Source organism: Hyperolius riggenbachi, chromosome 11, assembly GCF_040937935.1.
Source record: "Hyperolius riggenbachi isolate aHypRig1 chromosome 11, aHypRig1.pri, whole genome shotgun sequence".
NCBI classification, from domain to species: Eukaryota; Metazoa; Chordata; class Amphibia; order Anura; family Hyperoliidae; genus Hyperolius; species Hyperolius riggenbachi.
The window spans coordinates 59,459,964-59,480,618 of NC_090656.1; the positions used below are offsets into that span (position 1 = coordinate 59,459,964).

Consider the following 20,655-nt stretch of genomic DNA (forward strand, 5'->3'; position numbering starts at 1 on the left):
ACTGCTGTTCACAAACGCTGTCCATCTAATCTGACTGAGCTGGAGCTGTTTTGCAAAGAAGAATGGGCAAGGATTTCAGTCTCTAGATGTGCAAAGCTGGTAGAGACATACCCTAAAAGACTGGCAGCTGTAATTGCACCAAAAGGTGGTTCTACAAAGTATTGACTCAGGGGGCCGAATACTTACGCACACCCCACTTTGCGGTTATTGATTTGTAAAAAATGTTTGGAATGATGTATGATTTTCGATCCACTTCTCACATGTACACCACCTTGTGTTGGTCTTTCATGTGGAATTCCAATAAAATTGATGCACGTTTGTGGCAGTAATGTGACAAAATGTGAAAAACTTCAAGGGGGCAGAATACTTTTGCAACCCACTGTATGTGTGTGTATATATAATGGAGCACTGAGCGCCTCTGTAGACACTTTTATTTGGCCTGAGGAAGTGGGCGTGGTCCCACGAAACACGCTGCCTGTGCCTAATCTATTAAACTTCCTTATCTAAAGTGAGTTTGTCGTCTATGAGGTAAGCCACCTCAATCTTCTTTATTTTATTGGTTTTAAAGTGTTTTATATATCCTGGACGCCTCTTCACCTTGCTGTACCCCACTCCCCCCACCTATCTAGGAGGGGGGCCTTGCGCACCTACTTTAGGTGCACAGGTTCTTTTGCTAAGAGAGCGACCGAGTCCAGGACGGCTGGCAGACCTGAGTGGAGTCAGGTATAATACACTCCACGTGCCTGAAGTGGTCGGTTGCCCCCTGTGCAATCCACCTTTGTGAGTACCCCTTTTTTAGTAGTATTTTAACACTCAATAATCGTGACATACTGCACCATTTGAGCTCCCGTTTGTCTTTGTGTTCTTTTCCCCTCCAGTACTGTTCCCCATCCCCTTCTTGCACCTCTGACGCTGTAGTTGCCATTGGCAGATTTCGGTGCGCTATATCAATTGTTATGTATAGAGTGCTTGGGGCGCCCCATTGTAAAACTTGCATCGGGGCCCACAGCTCCTTAGCTACGCCACTGGTCAGGAGCTAATGAAAGTGTCCCCTGACCGGTTCACAGAGCTCTGCTGTCATAGAGAAGTGAGTGGCCTGAGGTGACGGGAATGGCGATATCAGCGATTCAGAGAGGTGATAAGTCGGAAGGAGACTTTTTCGGTGACAGCGGTCTCAGGTCCTTAAGGGGCCAGAGACCTCTGGTGCTGAAGGGGTTAAGTTTCGCAGGCGGGCCCTGTCAGGTGAAGTGTTGCCCCCTAATGTTACATATCACCATATAAACACCTTTAAACCTGACACCTTTAAACCAAGTGGTTATCGTAAATTGGTAACCGCCCACCAAAACTGCCTATTAATGGTCACCTGATGATTGGTTATGCCTGAAGCATGTTGTGTATTTTCTGACATTGCTCCAATACAACAGCTGCTGAACTTGTAGTGTGCCGTCTCCGTATTTGATATTTCAGATGGCCACACTGTACATTGTATAGAACCTCTAAGTAGTGGTTGATGGATAGCCGCTAGATGGCTGTGCTGACATCCTGAGATAGAGCTGGGAGTGAGCAATTTGTGTGTGTTTTGCAGTCAGCATTCAGTATAGAGGCAGTGGGGGTGAATTCCCTGATGGTGAAAGTTCCAGGGCCCACCCCCACTTCCCTCTAAGTATTGTATGGTGGTTTGGGAGCCCCTGCCAGTGAGAGAGTCTGGGGCCCCCTGCTGTCGTGTGAACCAGTGTTTGTGGTTTTAAATCCTGATATAGACCTAAGAAGGTCTATAGTGTTAGAGGACACCTGAAGTGACAGGGATATGGAGGCTGTTAGAGGTTTAACAACATTATCACCTGAACTGCAGTATAGTAAAGCAAGCACAAGGTGTCACGGTCTGTAAAATGATGCAATGATCTCTATGGTATTGTGATTTCCTGTATTCTGTGCTCCTCTGTGTTCTAAGTAAGCTGTGTTCTTCAGTAAAGAGTTGTAACTTGTTATACTGGGTCCCTATCTGCGTGTACAGACCACTCTGCTCCATCAGGCTGACATATTAATTTCCTTTTAAAAACAATACCAATTGCCTGGCTGTCCTGCTGATCCTCTGCCTCTAATACTTTTAGCCATAGCCCTGAACATGCATAAAAGTCATTTGCTCTGACTGAAGAGTGACTGGATCAGCTGCATGTTTGTTTCAGGTGTGTGACTCAGATACTACTGCAGCTAAAGAGATCAACAGGACAGCAAGGCAACTGGTATTGTTTAACAGGAAATAAATATGGCAACCTCCATATTCTACTTAAGGTGTACTTAACCACTTGATGACCCACCCTTTACCCCCCCTTAAGGACCAGCGCTGTGTTTAGTGATCTGTGCTGGGTGGGCTCTGCAGCCCCCAGCACAGATCAGGTAACAGGCAGAGAGATCAGATTGCCCCCCTTTTTTCCCCACTACGGGGATGATGTGCTGGGGGGGTCCGATCTCTTCTGCCTGCGTGTGGCTGGCGGGGGGGCACCTCAAAGCCCCCCTCCGCGGCGAAATTCCCCCCTCCCTCTCCTACCTGCTCCCCCCCCCCCGGAGATCGGGGCTGCACAGGACGCTATCCGTCCTGTGCAGCCAGTGACAGGCTGTCCCCTGTCACATGGCGGCGATCCCCGGCCGCTGATTGCCCGGGGATCGCCGATCTGCCTTACGGCGCTGCTGCAATGTAAACAAAGCGGATTATTTCCGCTTGTGTTTACATTTAGCCTGCGAGCCGCCATCGGCGGCCCGCAGGCTATTCACGGAGCCCCCCGCCGTGAATTGACAGGAAGCAGCCGCTCGCGCGAGCGGCTGCTTCCTGATTAATCAGCCTGCAGCTGGCGACGCAGTACTGCGTCGCTGGTCCTGCAGCTGCCACTTTGCCGACGCACGGTATAAGCGTGCGGTCGGCAAGTGGTTAAGAGGGAAGAGGCAAGAAATATTTGTGTTCTGTTTACTATACTTTCTAGGTAATGACACCATTACACATCACTACACAGGGAGTGTATACCGCGCCCATCTCACCTCCATGTCTTTGTCCAGGTCGCAGTCCTGCAAACTGTGGTAGGCGCTGGTGTAAACTTCCAGAGCGCGAGCGTGAAAAACCATCTCAACTGTGAGAAAGTCTGAGAAGATTTTCTGGAGTTGGAGAAAGACAGAAAAGGGTAATCAGTATAGCTGTAGGTTTGCTCCTTTCAAGCATATATAAATCAAACCTAAAAACCTCCCACCTATGGAGAGAGAAGGCTCGGGTATCCATAGAGCTTTCCCGGGCCTCTCTCTGTCTCCTTATCCCACTGCTGCCCCCCCCCCCCTTCCCAATTTACACCTTTGGGAGTCCTTGGAAGGCTTCGCAAGCGTCTCCAAGTGCTTCGGAAGACATGGAGATCCATACTGCGCATAAATGAGCTCGGACTTGCGTGTGCACTGGCGAACTTAGCTGGGGTTACCAATGTCTGGAATACCCCCTTGAGACTCCTATACCTTTAAAAAAAATTCTCTGAAATCGCTGAAGCGGGCAAGCTGGTAAATATACAAAGGCTTGCCTCCTGCAGGGTCTGTGGGAAAAACTCAGCTTTTTCACTATTGAAAAGACTGCAGGTGCACAGCTACATAAGGTATTTCACAGGTTGAAAAGTTTTTGGCAGTCCCTAAACTTCAGGAGGGCTGCCTGCAGCTTGTGTGAGAGGCTGGCAGGGACAGCAAGTAGCTTCTGTGTTATGTGGCACTGCACTACAGATATGCTCTCTGCTCTATCTCAGTCTCTTCACTCCTCTCTCCCTCATTCACCCTTGTTTTCCCCCTTCCCCTAGTGCTGGCTGGATGTGTCCATGCCAGGCCCGGACTGGCCAGGGGGGAAGGGGGGCAATCTCCCCCCCCCCCCCAGGCCGCCTTTCATTCAGTAATTTATGCTGGATACACACGGTGCGTTCCCGCACTCGATTCCCCGCTCGATTCCCGTCCACTCTATTTCCGACATGTCCGATTCCCGATTCGATGGATCGTTAGGTCGATTTGGCATACTTTGTATGAGAATCGACCTAACAATCATCGAAACGGGAATCGGACATGTCGGAAATAATTGAGCGTCCGGGAATTCAGCAGGGCATCGAGTGCGGGAATGCACTGTGTGTACCCAGCATTAGGGCTGGTCAGGTGCCTGACTGGTGTAGTCAGGTTTGTTGTTGTAAGACAATGTGAAACACTTGGCTAGCTGATAAAAGTGCAATTAGAGGATAGGCAAGCTGGTAAATATACACAGCATGATGCAGAGCTTGCGTGGAGGGTCCATGGGAAAATATCTGTCTGGTCTCTCCCCTATGTTATAATGACTTTATGTGTGGATAAGGTGTTAAACAGGTTGAAAAGTTTTTGACAGTCCCTAGACTCCAGGAGGGCTGCTTTCTGACTTGTGTGAGAGACTGGCAGGGACAGGAGTCCTATTACAGGCAACTAGCCTCTGTGTAATGTGGGACTGCAATACAGATAAGCTCTCTGCTCCATATCAGGCTATTCTCAATTTCTCTCTACTCCTCCTCTCTCTGGGCTAGTGCAACGCCAAAATCACAATAGCAGTCACTAGCAATTTGTGAGTGCGATTTTGTGAAGAGATTTTTGACTGAATCGCTCAAATAAAATGCTACATGCAGAGTGTTTGTGATTTTGAAACACATACAAATACATCAAAGGGTAACATTAGCCAAGCGCTTTTTAAATCACTATTGATTTGAAAACACTCAGAAGCACTCTTGGTGTGCACCAGCCCTCCTTCATTCACCTTTGTTTCCCTCTTCCACTAGTGCTGGGTGTCTGTGTCTTATTCTCATACAGGAAAGCTAAATAAAAGTGCAATCCTGGTGAGGCAAATTATTATTCTTTAGTATTCATATAGCGCCGCCATCTTCCGCATTGAGGGATTAGTAGAGATGGTGGCGAAGGGTAGGACATAAGTGTGGAGGGGAGGAATGAGCTTTTGGGGAATTAAAGTGGCCATACATCTGTTGACTTGACAGCTAAATCAGATTACCATTTTGATATTATCGAATTGGATAAAATTTTTGGGTGGAAATGAGTTGAATGTATCAATCTGAGATGTTGGGAAATCTCGGTTGTCAGGTGTGGTCGTCGGGTGCGATAATCACGGCATGTGATAACCACGAATGTTAGACATGACGTAAACCCTGGCCGTTGTCCCTCAAAATGTATTATGTACCCCCCGGTGCCTGTACTTTACCTGTCACAATGTCTCTAGAGAGTGTTCTTTCTGTATTTGCTTCAAGACCTTTCAGGAATCCCCCCTTAAAAATCCTGCGTTTCTTCCTGGCGTGAGCAGTACTGGTCTTCAGAAATACTTTGGGATGCAAGTACTTCCAAAGCCTTCATGAGAACTTCGGAAGTCTTATTCCACAAGTTGACTAAATAACTTTCATGGGGGACAGCGGTGAACTAAGGGCATGGAGAAAGGACCTGGAATCCTCTATGACAGTGGTCCTCAAACTAAGGCCTGCGGGCCAAATGTGGCCCTCTGAGACTTTTTTACCGGCCCTCCACACCTAAAATGTATTACTTATAGATGCGGTCAGCTTCATCTTTAAATATTGGTGGTCCACATTTAGAATAGCAGTGCTGGCACCGACCAATACATGGAAGCCAGAAAGCAGTAATTCGCTGGTTTCCAATCAAATTCCACATCAGGTGACACTGCTGTCCATTTAGACTGCAGGTTGTCACCTAGATATGCTTCACTGTCTGACCCGCAAAGACTTCTACATCATTTTATGTATACTCCGGCCCCCCAGTAGTCTAAAGTATGTTGACCCGGCCCTCGACCCCAAAACGTTTGGGGACCCCTGCTCTATGAGATCCAGAACCTTCCCTCTAAATTGCTGAGTATCTATTTTTGTTAGGTTGACTACAGTGTTGCTGTAATAGTGGTCAGACACAATTGTCCATAAGCCGTTGGCCTAGCCAACTCTGACTAGTTTAGACTCTGCCCATTTACAATGTGCCTTCAGTTCATGCAGTATACCATGAATATTATATCACATTCTTGAAGGCCCATTTCCAGGCACAGATCTAAAAATACCATCCAATAGTTTAACCTTCCTGGCGGTAAGCCCGAGCTAAGCTCGGGCTATGCCGTGCAGGAGGATTTCTCAGGCCCTGCTGGGCCGATTCGCATAATTTTTTTTTTGCAACACGCAGCTAGCACTTTTCGATCGTTCTGTCAGCGTTTGCGCAAAGATTTCACAGCAGATTCGATCACAGTGATCGAATCTGCTGTATATCGGCGGGAAAATAGTTGGGTGTATGGGCCCCTTTAGTGTTTTTAGTCCACTGTTACCTCATTTTTATACTGCCCCCCTCCCCCATGTAGCACAGTAGATAATATAAGCAGTGATAAGCAGTTTAGTTGGCTAGTTAGGTTTCAGTTAACCGTTTTCCTTTTAGGAAGCTAGTTCTGAGGTCTCTTTGCCTCATTTCCAAAACGAAGAGTGGTGGCAGCATATTACCTTGATTTTCAGTTGGTAATCAATTTTACCTTACTGATTGTACATACAATTAAGATTGTATGATGTATGGGCACACCAACCAATCTTAAACGTTTATTGTGCTCATAATGGTTTCGCCTCCAGAAGTCTCTAATGGACGAGACCCTGTATGGCAATTGTTGCATAAAACAACAGGATTGGCGGGTGTCTGTCGCCAGGGGGACAGGAGGAGATGGAGATGACTGGATCAGTAGTGAGAAGATAGAAAAGATTTTATGACAAGGTGCAATTTTAACTCAAGATAACCTACTGGAGATGCCTTGGCAAATGAGGCCCACATTTCTGACTGTACTTTGTTAAAGAGGCCCTGTAGTGACATATAATAGAATGCAGGAAATTATTCAAGATTCCCACTTTTTACTGTAATTTTCCTGATATCAGCATCAGAACCACTTCCTATATCTATATATTGCTGTATATAGGCATGTAGCTCCGCCCTCCCAGTAATGTCACAGCCTAGTCTGTTTAGCTATGCAGGATTCTCCTCTGAAAAGAATACCTGGTATCCTAGGAATGCTCTAACTGGCTTAAATCCTCAGTAAACAATCCACAGAACTGCTCCTGACAGGACTAAATGTCGCCACTAGTGATACATTCAGAATGTAAAACATGATGAAGAATCATTTCACAATGGGCAAACACTGACTCAATCATTTTTAAATGAATAACACTTCAGGGCAAGAGCAATTTTCACATATCAGTGTTGCTCCCATCCATTCGCCAATACTTTACTACTACTTAATTATCACCCCTAAATGATCTATATATTGTATTTTCAGGACAAATTAGGCTTTTAGTGTGTGATCATTTATTTTAGTAACTACTTTATTTCTTGCATTTTATGGGGAAAATAAGAAAAAAACACTTTCTCCATTTACATCCATTATAGCTTTACAATAATTAGTGCTAACTAGAAGTTAAACCCACATATTTTATTTGCTTATCCATCCTGGTTATTACAACATTTAAATTATGTTCCTAGTACAATGTATGGGGACAATATTGTATTTGGAAATAAAGGTGTCTTTTTCAGTTTTTTGCTTACTCGTATACCATCGATGATTACAAGACCTTATTTGCAAAAATAATAGTAATATACCCTCATGCATACATATTTAAAAAGCCACGCTCCTAAGGTGACAATATATGTTCATTCTTTTATGTGTCATTTTGCAAGTGTTTTATTTTGGTACAGAATATGCGAAAAAATTGCTTTTGATTCAGTTTGTGACTAAAAAGAATACACGAGACATGTGGCTAAACCCTAAAACTGTCTAAACACTATTCTACTACTCATCACCGTTACAATGTTACCACATATGTAGTTTTGCTAAAACTTTCCAAAGTTACACTGGACATATATATATATATATATATATATATATATATATATATATATATATATATATATATATATATATATATATATATATATATTATTATATATATATATCCTGTTGTCATTAGGGTACATTTCCACTAACGCGAATTCGCATGCGTTCCCCGCATGAAAATTCGCATAACCAATAAAAGTGAATGAGCCTGTGTCCACTTGTCAGGAAAACGAACGTTTCTTGTGCAGGAAAAATCTGCACAGCAGAGTCATCCGAATTCGAACACCGCACGCAATTCGCATACAATGTATTTAATAAGGAATTCGCATGGCTGTTTTGTATGCGTATTTTCATGCAAATTCGCATACGATTTCGCATGGAATCAATGAAAAAGCACACAGGCACTGCCATGGTTAAATTCGCACACAGCGTTATCCATGCGAATTGTATGCAAATTCATGGTAAAGTCCTGCATGGGAATTCGTCCGCGGAGAATCCGCGGCAATTCCGCACCACACTAGTGGAAACGTACCCTAAGTGGTTAAAAAATAAGCAATTTTATACATTATTTTCACTGCATAAAAGGTGCCTGTGCTAAATAAACAGAATAATAAATAAAACAATAATAATACGTTGAGTATAATAATACCTGGACATCTTGATTTTCTGCTGCTGGAAGGTGTCAATGGCCTCCTCTAGCTGCTGGGTGGTGCGAGCCGCGTCCACCGATGCTTTCTGGACGTTGGACTCTGCCTGGAAACAGTTAACACATTTTTTGACACTCACATTAAAGTAAAACACATCTGTATTGATTGACATCTGTAGGCAGCCTCACTACTGTCATTCTCCTGAAAAGCAGACAACAAACACTATTTACAGGGCTGACGATGTCGGCTGTAATGATAGAGTATAGCATTGAAGCTGTCACAGGAGTGGAATTACTGCGTCAGTCCGTGAGACTTCATACTTGTGAGTGGTGAGGCAGCCACAAGCTTTGTTGAAGTGTTAATTTTTAACAGACACAGGATGAAGACTTTAAAGATCTAATACCACAATACGCCTTTCCCGACAAGAAATCTTACCTTTTCTCTCATAGATTATTAGGGACATCTGTATGGCTGATATGGTGGTGAAATAGTATAGTATTTATAATATAGTATTTTGGCATTGCCATGGCCCTAACAGTTTCCATCTGTGAACCTCGCTGCATTATGGGGAATAACAGCTGCTGCCAACTGCAAGAATGCAGCATCTCCCTGTGTGTGACCACACATACACACAAACAACCTCTTAGCCCACCACATTGTTAGTGGATGATAAGGACAGTTGGTGCGGTCTGATTTTTTTCCATGTCTGCCAGCAGTAAAGATGCTTACCTGCAGGCTCACAATCAAACTACATGTATGAATTACACAGTGAGTATCAATCATTTCTTAATCAATCTTTTATTTTAAACTTCTCACTTTGCAATGTACTGATTTACTTTTTCCCTTACTACTATCTTTTGGTAAAGTTCCTCTTTAACTACTTATGCGTTCGGGGCAGTATAACTACGCATTAAAAAAAAAAAAAAAAAAGATAAATATTTTACCTTAGAGACTAACCTTTTTTTTAATGTATGTCAAGAGGGTATATTACAGTTATTTTTAAAAATATAGGCTTGTAATTAGTGATAGACGTAAAACAGAAAAATACACTTATTTTCAAAATAAAATATTGTCACTATACATTATACTAGTAGGGACATACTTTAAACGTTCCAATAACTGAACAAATGGGCAAGTAAAATATGTGGGATTTATCCACAGAAGAACATTTATTTTAAAACTATAATGGCTGAAAACTGAGAAAGAATGATTTTTTTTGCCTTATTTTTCTCATTAAAATGCATGTAGAATAAAATAAGTCTTAGCAAAATGTTCCACCCAAAGAATCATGGCATCTGCGTTCTGGGACAAAGACAGTATCTGCAGGTGACTACTTACCTCAGGGCTCTAGTATCACCAGGACAGTATTACGCTAACCTCCTGGACCAGCTGAAGGAGGCAATGAAGACAAAAAGGTGTGGAAAGTTGACTAAAGGATTCTTTTTTTCCCCCCAGGACATTGCACCTGCGCACACAGTCAATATTGTGGCTGCCAGATTGAGCACCCTGGGCTTCCACCATCCCCCCTACTCCCTGACTCTGGCTCCTTCAGATTATTATCTGTTCCTGAACTTGAAGAAATATCTGAAGGATAAAGTTTTGAGGACCTTTCTGACATGAAATGTTCTTCTGAGAGCCGATCTGAGGCCCAATCTAAGGTCTGGAAAAGCTGCAACTACGCTGTATCAAGTGCATCAGTGTCAGGGGTGGAATATGCTGTATAAATGCTGTTTCATAGCTCTGGCTCTCTTTTTGGACAAAGCCAGGAACCGATTAGCAGCTCTCGTAGATCTGAAGAATGGCTGCAAGCTAATGGCCGCTAAATGTCAAGGTGCAATACCGTGGAGGAACCTCTTCATAGGTCACTTCTCATTTCAGTATAACGGAGATATTGAAAAACACCCAGCACAAATAAGAATCATAATTTGCTGTTCATTTTGTCTAAAAAGGGTTGCTTATCTCATAACTCTCCCATTCTATACTCTGCTCTTGGCATCACGGTAAGTATTCTGTTCACCAGCTGAAGCCTGCACAGCCCTGACCCAGCGGCATCCGGGAGGAAATGGGATCATCCAAGAAGGAGGACAAATTGCGTGTTATCGCTGATTACAGGCGGTGGGCGAGATCCGTCTGATTAGCAGGGCAGATTACAGCTTGTTATAACAGAACGCACGATGCTCTAATGAGCCCTTGTGGCCTGATGCAATTACACAGAGCGCTTCCGTACCGGGGGAATAAATTACCGCCAGACTTTGACAAGAAGCGCTCATGGTCTTTGCAGGAGGAGAGAAAGCTTTTCTTATCATTACCTGTGCAACTGCCTTTACAAGAACAAAACAGTCATTCAAAGGAATCTTTTTTTATAGTTCTATGCTTAATGCAAAGACCTTATTAATATGTGTTGTTAATGCTTCCAAAGTGCCTTCTAAACCTGGGTTTGTGACTGAAGACCAGCTCTAGACACAGATGTAACCAAACCATCTAACAGCGAGGCAAGCAAGAATGGCCAAATGTTCCAGTTTTGTGTCAAATGAGAACGCTGCAGCTAAAGGTGCTTATGTGTATGGACGCCGCCGGCAAGTTGGCTCAGGTGGTGAACCAAATAATGGCTCACCCTTCTGCTGCTCAAATTCCTTGTGGTGTTAAATACGATTCCCCCTCCAAGTCGTAGAAACTCTGATAGAGAAGTGATTTGGGGTCCAGCGTTTGTCAGCACCGCGAATTACCTTGCGCTCCCTGCACACTATAGTATTACTGCTATAGTTACGCCAGATTTGGTGCTGAATCCACCTGCTGTGCTAAAGGTGCCCATTAAAGATACAATCCATGGCCAATCGATTGTTTACAATTGCCGCTGTCATTGTTTAAAGAGGATTGGTCCTGCCGAACATTAACGGCCAAATTCCCGCTAACCAATTCAAACAGATTAATGGAATAGATCCCAAAAATGATCTGATTTTAGCAGTTAATGGCACAACCAATCATTTTTAATCGATTACCACAGGGTTTGGAAACTATCTATTGCCACCTTAGAATTCCCTTTTAAAAAAAAATGTACAGCTCGTATTAGGGAGCTATGGAGGCTGCCAAGTAGACCACCGATTAAAATGCCAAATTTCATGACTGCAATGCTTACTTCCTAGCAGCAGCTGTACAGATCAGATGTTCTGACCTTACCAGATGTTCCACGGGAGGGGTTCAGAAGGTATTACATGTAAGGATCATCAGCATCACAGCTGGGAAACTGGCTCCTGTACAAGGAGGTCAACATGGCAACCTTTAACACTGAGAACTGTATATAGTGAAAACGGATCTGATGAATGATTGATCGGATCGGTTTTCACTCAGCAGTACATACCTAATCTTCAATAGCAGCCGGTGGTAGAGGCTTCCTCCTCTTCCGCTGTGACTACACAGTGGGTCATGTGACTAGTCACATGACGCGGAAGAAGATGGAAGCCTCTACCGCCGGTTGCTACGGAACATTAGGTATGTATACAACCCTCCCTCACCCACCCGCCCGGCAGCTGCACCCTCCCCTCGCCCTCCCGTCGCTAGATTCGTGTTGGCCCATGCCCCCATCCCCCGTGGAACGGTCCATTCTTCACTAGTGTGAAGAAACGTTCCGTTTACATTGCCCCAATACAGAAGGAGGGAGGGGGGGGGGGGAAGAGAGAGAGAGAGAGAGAGAGAGAGAGGAGAGAGAGAGAGAGAGAGAGAGAGAGAGAGAGAGAGAGAGAGAGAGAGAGAGAGAGAGAGAGAGAGAGAGAGAGAGAGAGAGAGAGAGAGAGAGAGAGAGGAGAGAGAGAGAGAGATGAGAGAGAGAGAGAGAGAGAGAGAGAGAGAGAGAGAGAGAGAGAGAGAGAGAGAGAGAGAGAGAGAGAGAGAGAGAGAGAGAGAGAGAGAGAGAGGAGAGAGAGAGAGAGAGAGAGAGACTTTCGGGCCACAGAGTTGCAACACTGGCCTCAATTCACGGAGCTTTATCAAACAGTTTATTGAACATTTGATAATTTACCCTCATGGGTAAAATCTAATTTTGAATTCACTAAGGTGTTATAGATTTATCAAATGTTTTATCGATGAAATGATCAATAAATCTATAACACCTTAGTGAATTCAAAATTAGATTTTACCCATGAGGAAAATTATCAAACATTTGATAAAGTGTTTGATAAAGCTCTGTGAATTATGGCCACTGGCGTTAGATCATGCAGCTTGTGTGCATCTTCCCCTCCCCTGTCTGATGCAGGTGATGAACTTAGTTCACTTTAGATGTGGCCCTGCTCAATGATTTAGGGCCAGTTTACACTAATGCTTCATACACACTTGAGATAAAGTCTTGGAAAAGGCAAGATCACAGACCAATCTTACCACCCTTCATGTAGTATGAGAGCCATACTCTAAGTCTATTCTATGGAGCTGCACTCCCCATCAGATAAAATCTTTGCAAGATGCTGCACACAAAGATGCCCGTACACACTCAAAAGAGAATTATCTGCAAAAGATCTGTTCCTGCAAAATATCCATTCCTGCAAAATGCATTCATAGTCTATGAGATCTGCAGATCATCATACACACTTGGTTTAACAGACAATCATCTGCAGATCAGATCCACCAGGATGGATTTTCAGATCTACAGATGATTGCCAGATATGCAGATGAAGTCTGTTAAACCAAGTGTGTATGATGATCTGCAGATCTCATAGACAATGAATGCATTTTGCAGGAATGGATCTCTGCAGGAACAGATCTTTTGCAGATACTGATCTTTTGAGTCTGTACAGCATCTTTGTGTGCAGCATCTTGCAAAGATTTCTGTCTGATGGGGAGTGCAGCTTCATAGAATAGACTGTGTAGAGTATGGCTCTCATACTACATGGAAGGGGGTCAAATTGGTCTGTGATCTTGCCTTTTCCAAGACTTATCTCAAGTATGTATGAAGCAGAAGGCCTGGTGCACACCAAAAACCGCTAGCAGATCCGCAAAATGCTAGCAGATTTTGAAACGCCTTTTCTTCTGTAGCGTTTCAGCTAGCATTTTGCGGTTTTGTGAAGCATTTTTGGTGTAGTAGATTTCATGTATTGTTACAGTAAAGCTGTTACTGAACAGCTACTGTAACAAAAAACGCCTGCAAAAACCGCTCTGAACTGCCGTTTTTCAGAGCGGTTTGCGTTTTTCCTATACTTAACATTGACCCAGAAACGCATCCGCAATCCAAAATCTGCAGCAGCCCGGGAGTATGCGTTTCTGCAAAACGCCTCCCGCTCTGGTGTGCACCAGCCCATTGAAATACATACAAAAAGTATTCTGCGCTCCAGTCAGAGGATCGCACGATCAAAGGTGGTTCCCCGTTGGTTACAACACTGCAGCGCTCCGGGTAGGGTGGTTCACAAGACAACTGAAGAGAAAATGGAGCGCGCCATAGTGCATTAAAAGGGGTATTTTATTGACACATAAAAATTATACTCACAAACAAATGGAGTTAAAATCGCATATCATACTCCGGTACGCTGAGGAGTGGGCGTGGCTGAATTCAGTAAGCGTGTGACGTCACACGCTTACTGAATTCAGCCACGCCCACTCCTCAGCGTACCGGAGTCCAGGACATCGGAAGCCGCGCTGCTGGCCACAGCGCGTCATTCTCCACCACTGAGGAAAGCGGCTGGCTGCCCGCTGATATGCGATTTTAACTCCATTTGTTTGTGAGTATAATTTTTATGTGTCAATAAAATACCCCTCATACGTTTAATGCACTATGGCGCGCTCCATTTTCTCTTCAGTTGTCCATTGAAATACATTACCCAAGTGGAGAGAGTGTGCGGAGTGCACTGCGGAGAGTGATGCCTGCATGTATAGCGTTCCTGTCCTGAAGAGACTGGTGACTTGGAATGTGGGAATGGTTGCTCTATACTACCTCTCCAGCATGCTCTGCTGCACATACAGTGGTTTGCAAAACATATTCGGCCCCCTTGAAGTTTTCTACATTTTGTCATATTACTGCCATAAACATGAATCAATTCTGTTGGAATTCCACGTGAAACAAACACCAATACAAAGTGGTGTACACATGAGAAGTGGAACAAAAATCATACGTGATTCCAAACATTTTTTTTCAATAAATGCAAAGTGGAGTGTGTATAATTATTCAGCCCCCCTGAGTCAATTCTTTGTAGAACCACCTTTTGCTGTAATTACAGCTGCCAGTCTTTTAGGGTATGTCTCTACCAGCTTTGCACATCTAGAGACCGCCAAACACATGGGAATGCAATAAGAAGCCGGAGAAGCCACATACACAGGCCCGCTGCTGGGAGGGGCTGCCACTGCCCCCCCCCCCCCCCGTCTATTTCACCATCAATGAGCAACTCTGGTCAGGTTACGTTCTAGGCGGCCAAAGTCCAATTATCGACCGTCATTTCAAAACATTTACCGCTACTTATCCGTTAACCGGGCGCATCCGGCAGGTGGCGCTGTTGTATCGAATTTCGATGCGCTGGGTTGTATCTAATTCCATTCATACTTCAACGTAGTACTGTGTGAATGGAAGCGCCGCAGGTGGCGCTAATTACATTGATACGTTGATAACAATACAGTGTTAATGGCAAGGAATACATTGTATTTTAAGTGGCCGGCACTGGCACTTAATGGAATTCAAATGAAGGCGGCGGCAATGTAACAGATGAAGCCGCCGCCTTCGTCTGTTCTTCTTCTCCCCCTTTGCCCTCTCTCAACTATACAACCCTGCCAGCTGGGGGGGGGGGGCACACCTGTCCCCCCCCCCCCCCCCCACAGTCGTTCGTCGCAAGGAAACAAGCAGGATTCCCTGCCGCGACGAACGACTCTGGGGGGAGACGCATGTCCCCGCAGGCTGCCAGCATTGTAGAAGCGAGAGGAGGGCAAAGGGGGAGAAGAAGAAGAAGAACAGACGAAGGCGGCGGCTTCATCTGTTACATTGCCGCCGCCTTCATTTGAATTCCATGTAAAAGTGCCAGCCACTTCAAATACAATGTATTCCTTGCCATTAACACTGTATTGTTATCAACGTATCAATGTAATTAGCGCCACCTGCGGCGCTTCCATTCACACAGTACTACGTTGAAGTATGAATGGAATTAGATACAACCCAGCGCATCGAAATTCGCTACAACAGCGCCACCTGCCGGATGCGCCCGGCTAACGGATAAGTACCCATTTACCACATTGTATATTACCCTCACCTCCTGTTTGCTCCCTATTTCTCTTTAGATTACAAGCTCGCAAGGGCAGAGCTCTCTCACCCTTTTGTGCCTTGGAATTTGCTATACATTTTCTTCATAACATTATATCTGTCACTGTAATTGCAATGTCTACCAATTCTGTATTATAGTAGCAGTAGAGTATTGTACCGTGTTAGCCATTAAAAAAAGCAAGAACTTTTGAATCAGGATGATGCCATTTATTGGCCAATTTAAAAGAATAAGAGTAAACAAGCTTTTTGCTGTAAAGCCTTCGTCAGGCTTCAATCCTGTTTGCTTACAAGCTGATGGAACAGACATCTACTGTATATACATGCAACATCAAAAGGGGATACATAGATTTTTTTGGAGGCATAAATACATCATTAAGATGGCTTAAATGAAACAGATCATCTAAATGGGGCGAGAGGCTGTTTGCTGATTAATAGATTAGACCCCTTTGTTTACTCAATCCCTCAACTCTGTATTATGTATCAGTGTCTACCTTTTGTGTACATCATTGTCTGTATTATTATGAATTCCATGTTTGTTTTTTACTCTGTACAGCGCCACGGAATATGTTGACAATTTATAAATAATAATAATAATAATAATAATAATAAAACCATCTAGTTTACATAGCTGTATAACAATCTCCCGGCAGCAGGGGGAGCTCTGCTCCAGGTTTCTTGCTCACAGGGGATACCACAGGTGGACTAATAACTTGGTAAAGCAAGATCTGTAATGAGCTAATCAGGCAAAACTAATTGGAGCATTAAATAAATTCTGACAGCTGGATAGCAAGTTGGAGAATATTACCAGCAGGATGCTCTGAGATTAAAGAAAAACTCTGGGCAAAACAACAATTCCCACCATATAAGCCACGAAACTTCTTCATGTGCCCATTTCAAGTAACCCCCAAACAGGGAACAGCCAATCAAAGCCAGCAGCTGCTAATCACTTGGCTGGCTTCTGGTTAATCAACCGGCAGCGACAGGATTTGAATGGCAACTTTAAGGACCCGTTTCCACTAGGAGCGGTGCGATGCGGCTACATAGCCGCATCGCACCGCAGGTGTCCTGAAACACATGCACGGCAATGGAAGAGTTTCCACTGCGTGCATGTTGTGTGGAGCGGTGCGATCCGAGCGGCTGCATCCGCCCGCAGCCGCATTCCCATCATCTCCTCAACTGACTTCCGCATCGGGAGATGCGGAAGTGATGCGATGCGGCTAGGTAGCCGCATTCGCATCACAAAGAAGTGGAAACGAGCCCTTAGGCCTCTTTTCTTCGGGTAGTTGACAGGCAGCGAAATGTCTCTGAAACGCTCACTGCTGCTCACTGCTGCTTGGTAACAGCTTGCTGAACACATAGTTCAACTGCCCGTGGGAAAAAAAGAGGCCTTAATTTACCTCTGAGACACAGGAGATTTGAGGTTTAAACGACAACTGAAGCGATAGGTATATGGAGGCTGCCATATGTATTTCCATTTAAGCAATACCAGTTGCCTGGCAGGCCCTGCTGGTCAATTTGGCTGCAGTAGTGTCTGAATCATACCAGAAACAAACATGCAGCTAATCCAATCAGATCTGACAATAATGTCAGAAACATCTGATCTGCTACATGCTTGTTCAGGGTTTATGGCTAAAAGAGATTCAGCAGGACAGCCAGGCAGTGTGCATTGTTTGAAAGGAAACAAATAGGACAGCCTCCATATCCCTCCCACATCAGATTTCCTTTGGGGGAATTATCTTCTAATTACTAGTCACACATAGCGTTTTGCATTTCAACACTGTACTTGCCAGCAAGTATAATAACCCATTTCAGCCTCAACTGAGATATATGTTTGTTCAACAGAATATAAAGGCCTATTTGTGAAGAGACAAAAAATTCAGTGTGGATAAGCCACCTAAAGCCTGATGCACACTTCCAAAATTTGATTGGCTAATTTTACCACTGCCATGTACTACTGTAAGAACTTACCTGCACAATCTGCTCATAGTATGTAATGTATTGTCACTCATGGTACACAGAGGGGTCAAATTGGCCAATGACTGGTCAGTGAAAATTAGATGTGTGTATGCACCCTAAGGGCTTGTTCACACAAGAGCTTTTTCTAAGCGCTTTGTGATTTTTAAAGCTCTTGCAAATGTTATCCTTTGTGTGCTCTCACTGGAGCAATGTGATTTTGTAAAAAATCCCCCATAGCAGAGCTTTTCAAAATGACTAGCACTTAAAAAGCTCTTGTAGTGTGAACAAGCCCTAAAAGTTGGCCATTAACAATACCATTTCCTGAATGGTCGACCACACGATCCGAAAAGGGATGACTTGATCCCTTCCACCTGGATGTTGCAATACTGCAGCATGTCCTCTGATCTACACAGAAATGGCTTGGAGGACAGTCACTGGTACAGGCAGGCACCACAAGGAGCTGCAGTCTGGCAGTGTTCATGCATTGCAAATTGACAGGATTATTTTAGCACACACTGCTGGAAACCTACATAAAGTCCTAAAGTGCTATATAAGCTGCTTTACCTTGCCTTGGGCCTCGCCAGAAGACTGAGATGCACAGGATAGAAAAATCAGAGCTCTTTAACTGCAGAAAACCACTGTTTACATCACACATTTTATTATAGCGCATACTACGGCTACCTGACAGGCCCGGATTTACTTTAGAGGAGCCTATAGGCACAGATGTTCTGGCACCTTAGACTTTGCCCTCTATGAACCTACAACCCCTGATGAACTGCACTGCAAGTGTGCTGGCTGGCCTAGCTGTCACTTCTCCTTTACTTCCCTTGCCCGTCATAGGTAGCTATATCGGTGACCCCCAAGTATTAGGTACCAGAAGTACCCTGAATATTAAGTAACTAGATAAAAACAGGGAACACCAAGAGCCCCAATAGTGTAATATGTACTGGTAAATGGTTACTAGATAGAGTAAATATTAATACTCACAAACCAGGGTTACCATTAGGCAACCACTGTAAAGGCAGGTGGGGAGATTTTCCTGACCCCACTCAGGAATAAGAAGTCGCTCTCTGTAGATGAGAAAAAAGGGGGTTCAACCCTCCACCCAGGGTGGACTCAATATTATGCAGGAGAACAGAGGCACCAAAAGGATAAAAGGAAGCTAAATGAGCTAAAAACCAAATTCTTGGTAAATAGAGGCAGTAGTGGTGGACTTACCTCCTCCAAGTAGACACACAACGACTGTAGTAAAGCCAGTCAATATATTTTATTTATGAACTCCAAATATGCTATATAGCATACTACAGTCGTTGTGTGTCTACTTGGAGGAGGTAAGTCCACCACTACCTCCTCTATTTACCAAGAATTTGGTTTTTAAGCTCATTTAGCTTCCTTTTATCCTTTTGGCGCCTCTGTTCTCCTGCATATTAAGTAACTAGAGGTGCCCCCAAGTATTAGGTAGCAAGAGGAACCTCAGTATTACGTGCCCCTGACGGAAGGTAGATCTCATCTGTGGACTGCAGAGAGCTGGGTGAGTAACCTCTCATTATATTCTCATCAGGAGTCAGCATAGGGAAGGAGGGAGGCGCCTTTTCATCATCAGGTGCCTATAGGCACGTGCCTACAGTGCCTTATGGTAAATCCGGCCCTGCTACCTGAAGTCATTGGGCTCCTCCATTCTATGAGGAGGGGTTTGGCTGCTCGCTGGATGAACCAGAAGCTCCCCACTAATGACCTAAGTATCCAACTTTTATATTGTTTTTACAATTCAGAATTTTTCTAAGTGTAAATAGGTTTCAATAATTTTTATTAAAGGATTTTCAAATTTTTTTTACAGTCATATTAACAATGACATTTGTGCTGAGTTGTTAACTGAACATACATGAGTATATATAGGTATGCATAAGTATACAGCATATAAAATAACAATATGAAGAAAAAGAACAGTTTGCATGGAAGTATAAGTCATACCATCAACAATGCTTGATCAAGATGTTATAATCAAGGTTATAATCAGGGTTAAAAAAAAAACAAAAAACAAAGTTGTGAGTCGCTTATCTGCAACCAATGACAGCATAAAAACTTTATTCAAATGGTATAATTCCTCAGTGGTTGCTTGATTCTAAGTGTAAATAAAGAGGTCCTGTTGTAACAAGTAAAATGCTGTAAATTACTCAGGATACCCACTTTACAGTAACTTTCCTGGTTTCAGCATCAGAATCACTTCTTGTATCTATAGGTTGTTGAATTTTGTATGTAGCCCCGCCCTCCCAGTGATGCTTAGCCTAGGCTATTTAGCCATACAAAATTTTCCTCCCAGAGCATTCTGGGAGACCAGGTATTATTTTCACTGGCTTCTGAACTCTCCGTAAATAAACATGCCGTAGAGCTGCACCTGACAGGACTAAAGTTGTCACCTAATGTAAATTAGGGAAACAAAAGATTTTACAATGGGCAAACACTGACTAAATATTTATAAAATATTTTAAAAAAATAGCAATTGTAATTATATTATTTTCACTACAGTTCCTCTTTAAATTTCCTATAAAATGAGGCATGATCATAATTATAGAACAGATTTAAATAAATATGCATATTAACGTATATGAAGTAAAATAAGCTAGCAATATTGCATTATTGTTCACAGCTCCAGTTAAAACACTTTAAAAGGAACCCGATGTGGAAGACATATGGAGGCTGCCATATTTACTTCCTTTGTGGCTGCTTTTATTTTTTTTTACACCTAGAACTTTCTCCAGTTCTAGCTGTGGTGTACCAGTTCATGGCTGCCGAGGTTATACCACATGGGGTGCGTGTGACATCATACATGTGCCCACGTGCTATATTCCAGTCAGAGGCGTATCTAGAGGTGTACAGGCATGACTTGTGCCACAGGCGCCAGAGCACCATGCCTGCCTGCCTCCATGCTTCCC

The 20,655-nt window shown here is 43.7% G+C and overlaps 1 protein-coding gene across 1 annotated transcript in view; it reads right to left on the reverse strand.

The window, feature by feature from the left end:
- CIBAR2 (CBY1 interacting BAR domain containing 2) overlaps positions 1-20,655 on the reverse strand; it is a 75,802-nt gene that overhangs the window by 12,393 nt on the left and 42,754 nt on the right. Inside the window, exons 6-7 of the mRNA XM_068261589.1 lie at positions 8,552-8,647; positions 3,034-3,156 (exon numbers count right to left, since the gene is read on the reverse strand). Of these exons, the coding sequence (XP_068117690.1) occupies positions 3,034-3,156; positions 8,552-8,647 (219 nt within the window). The remainder of the gene's footprint in view (positions 1-3,033; positions 3,157-8,551; positions 8,648-20,655) is intronic.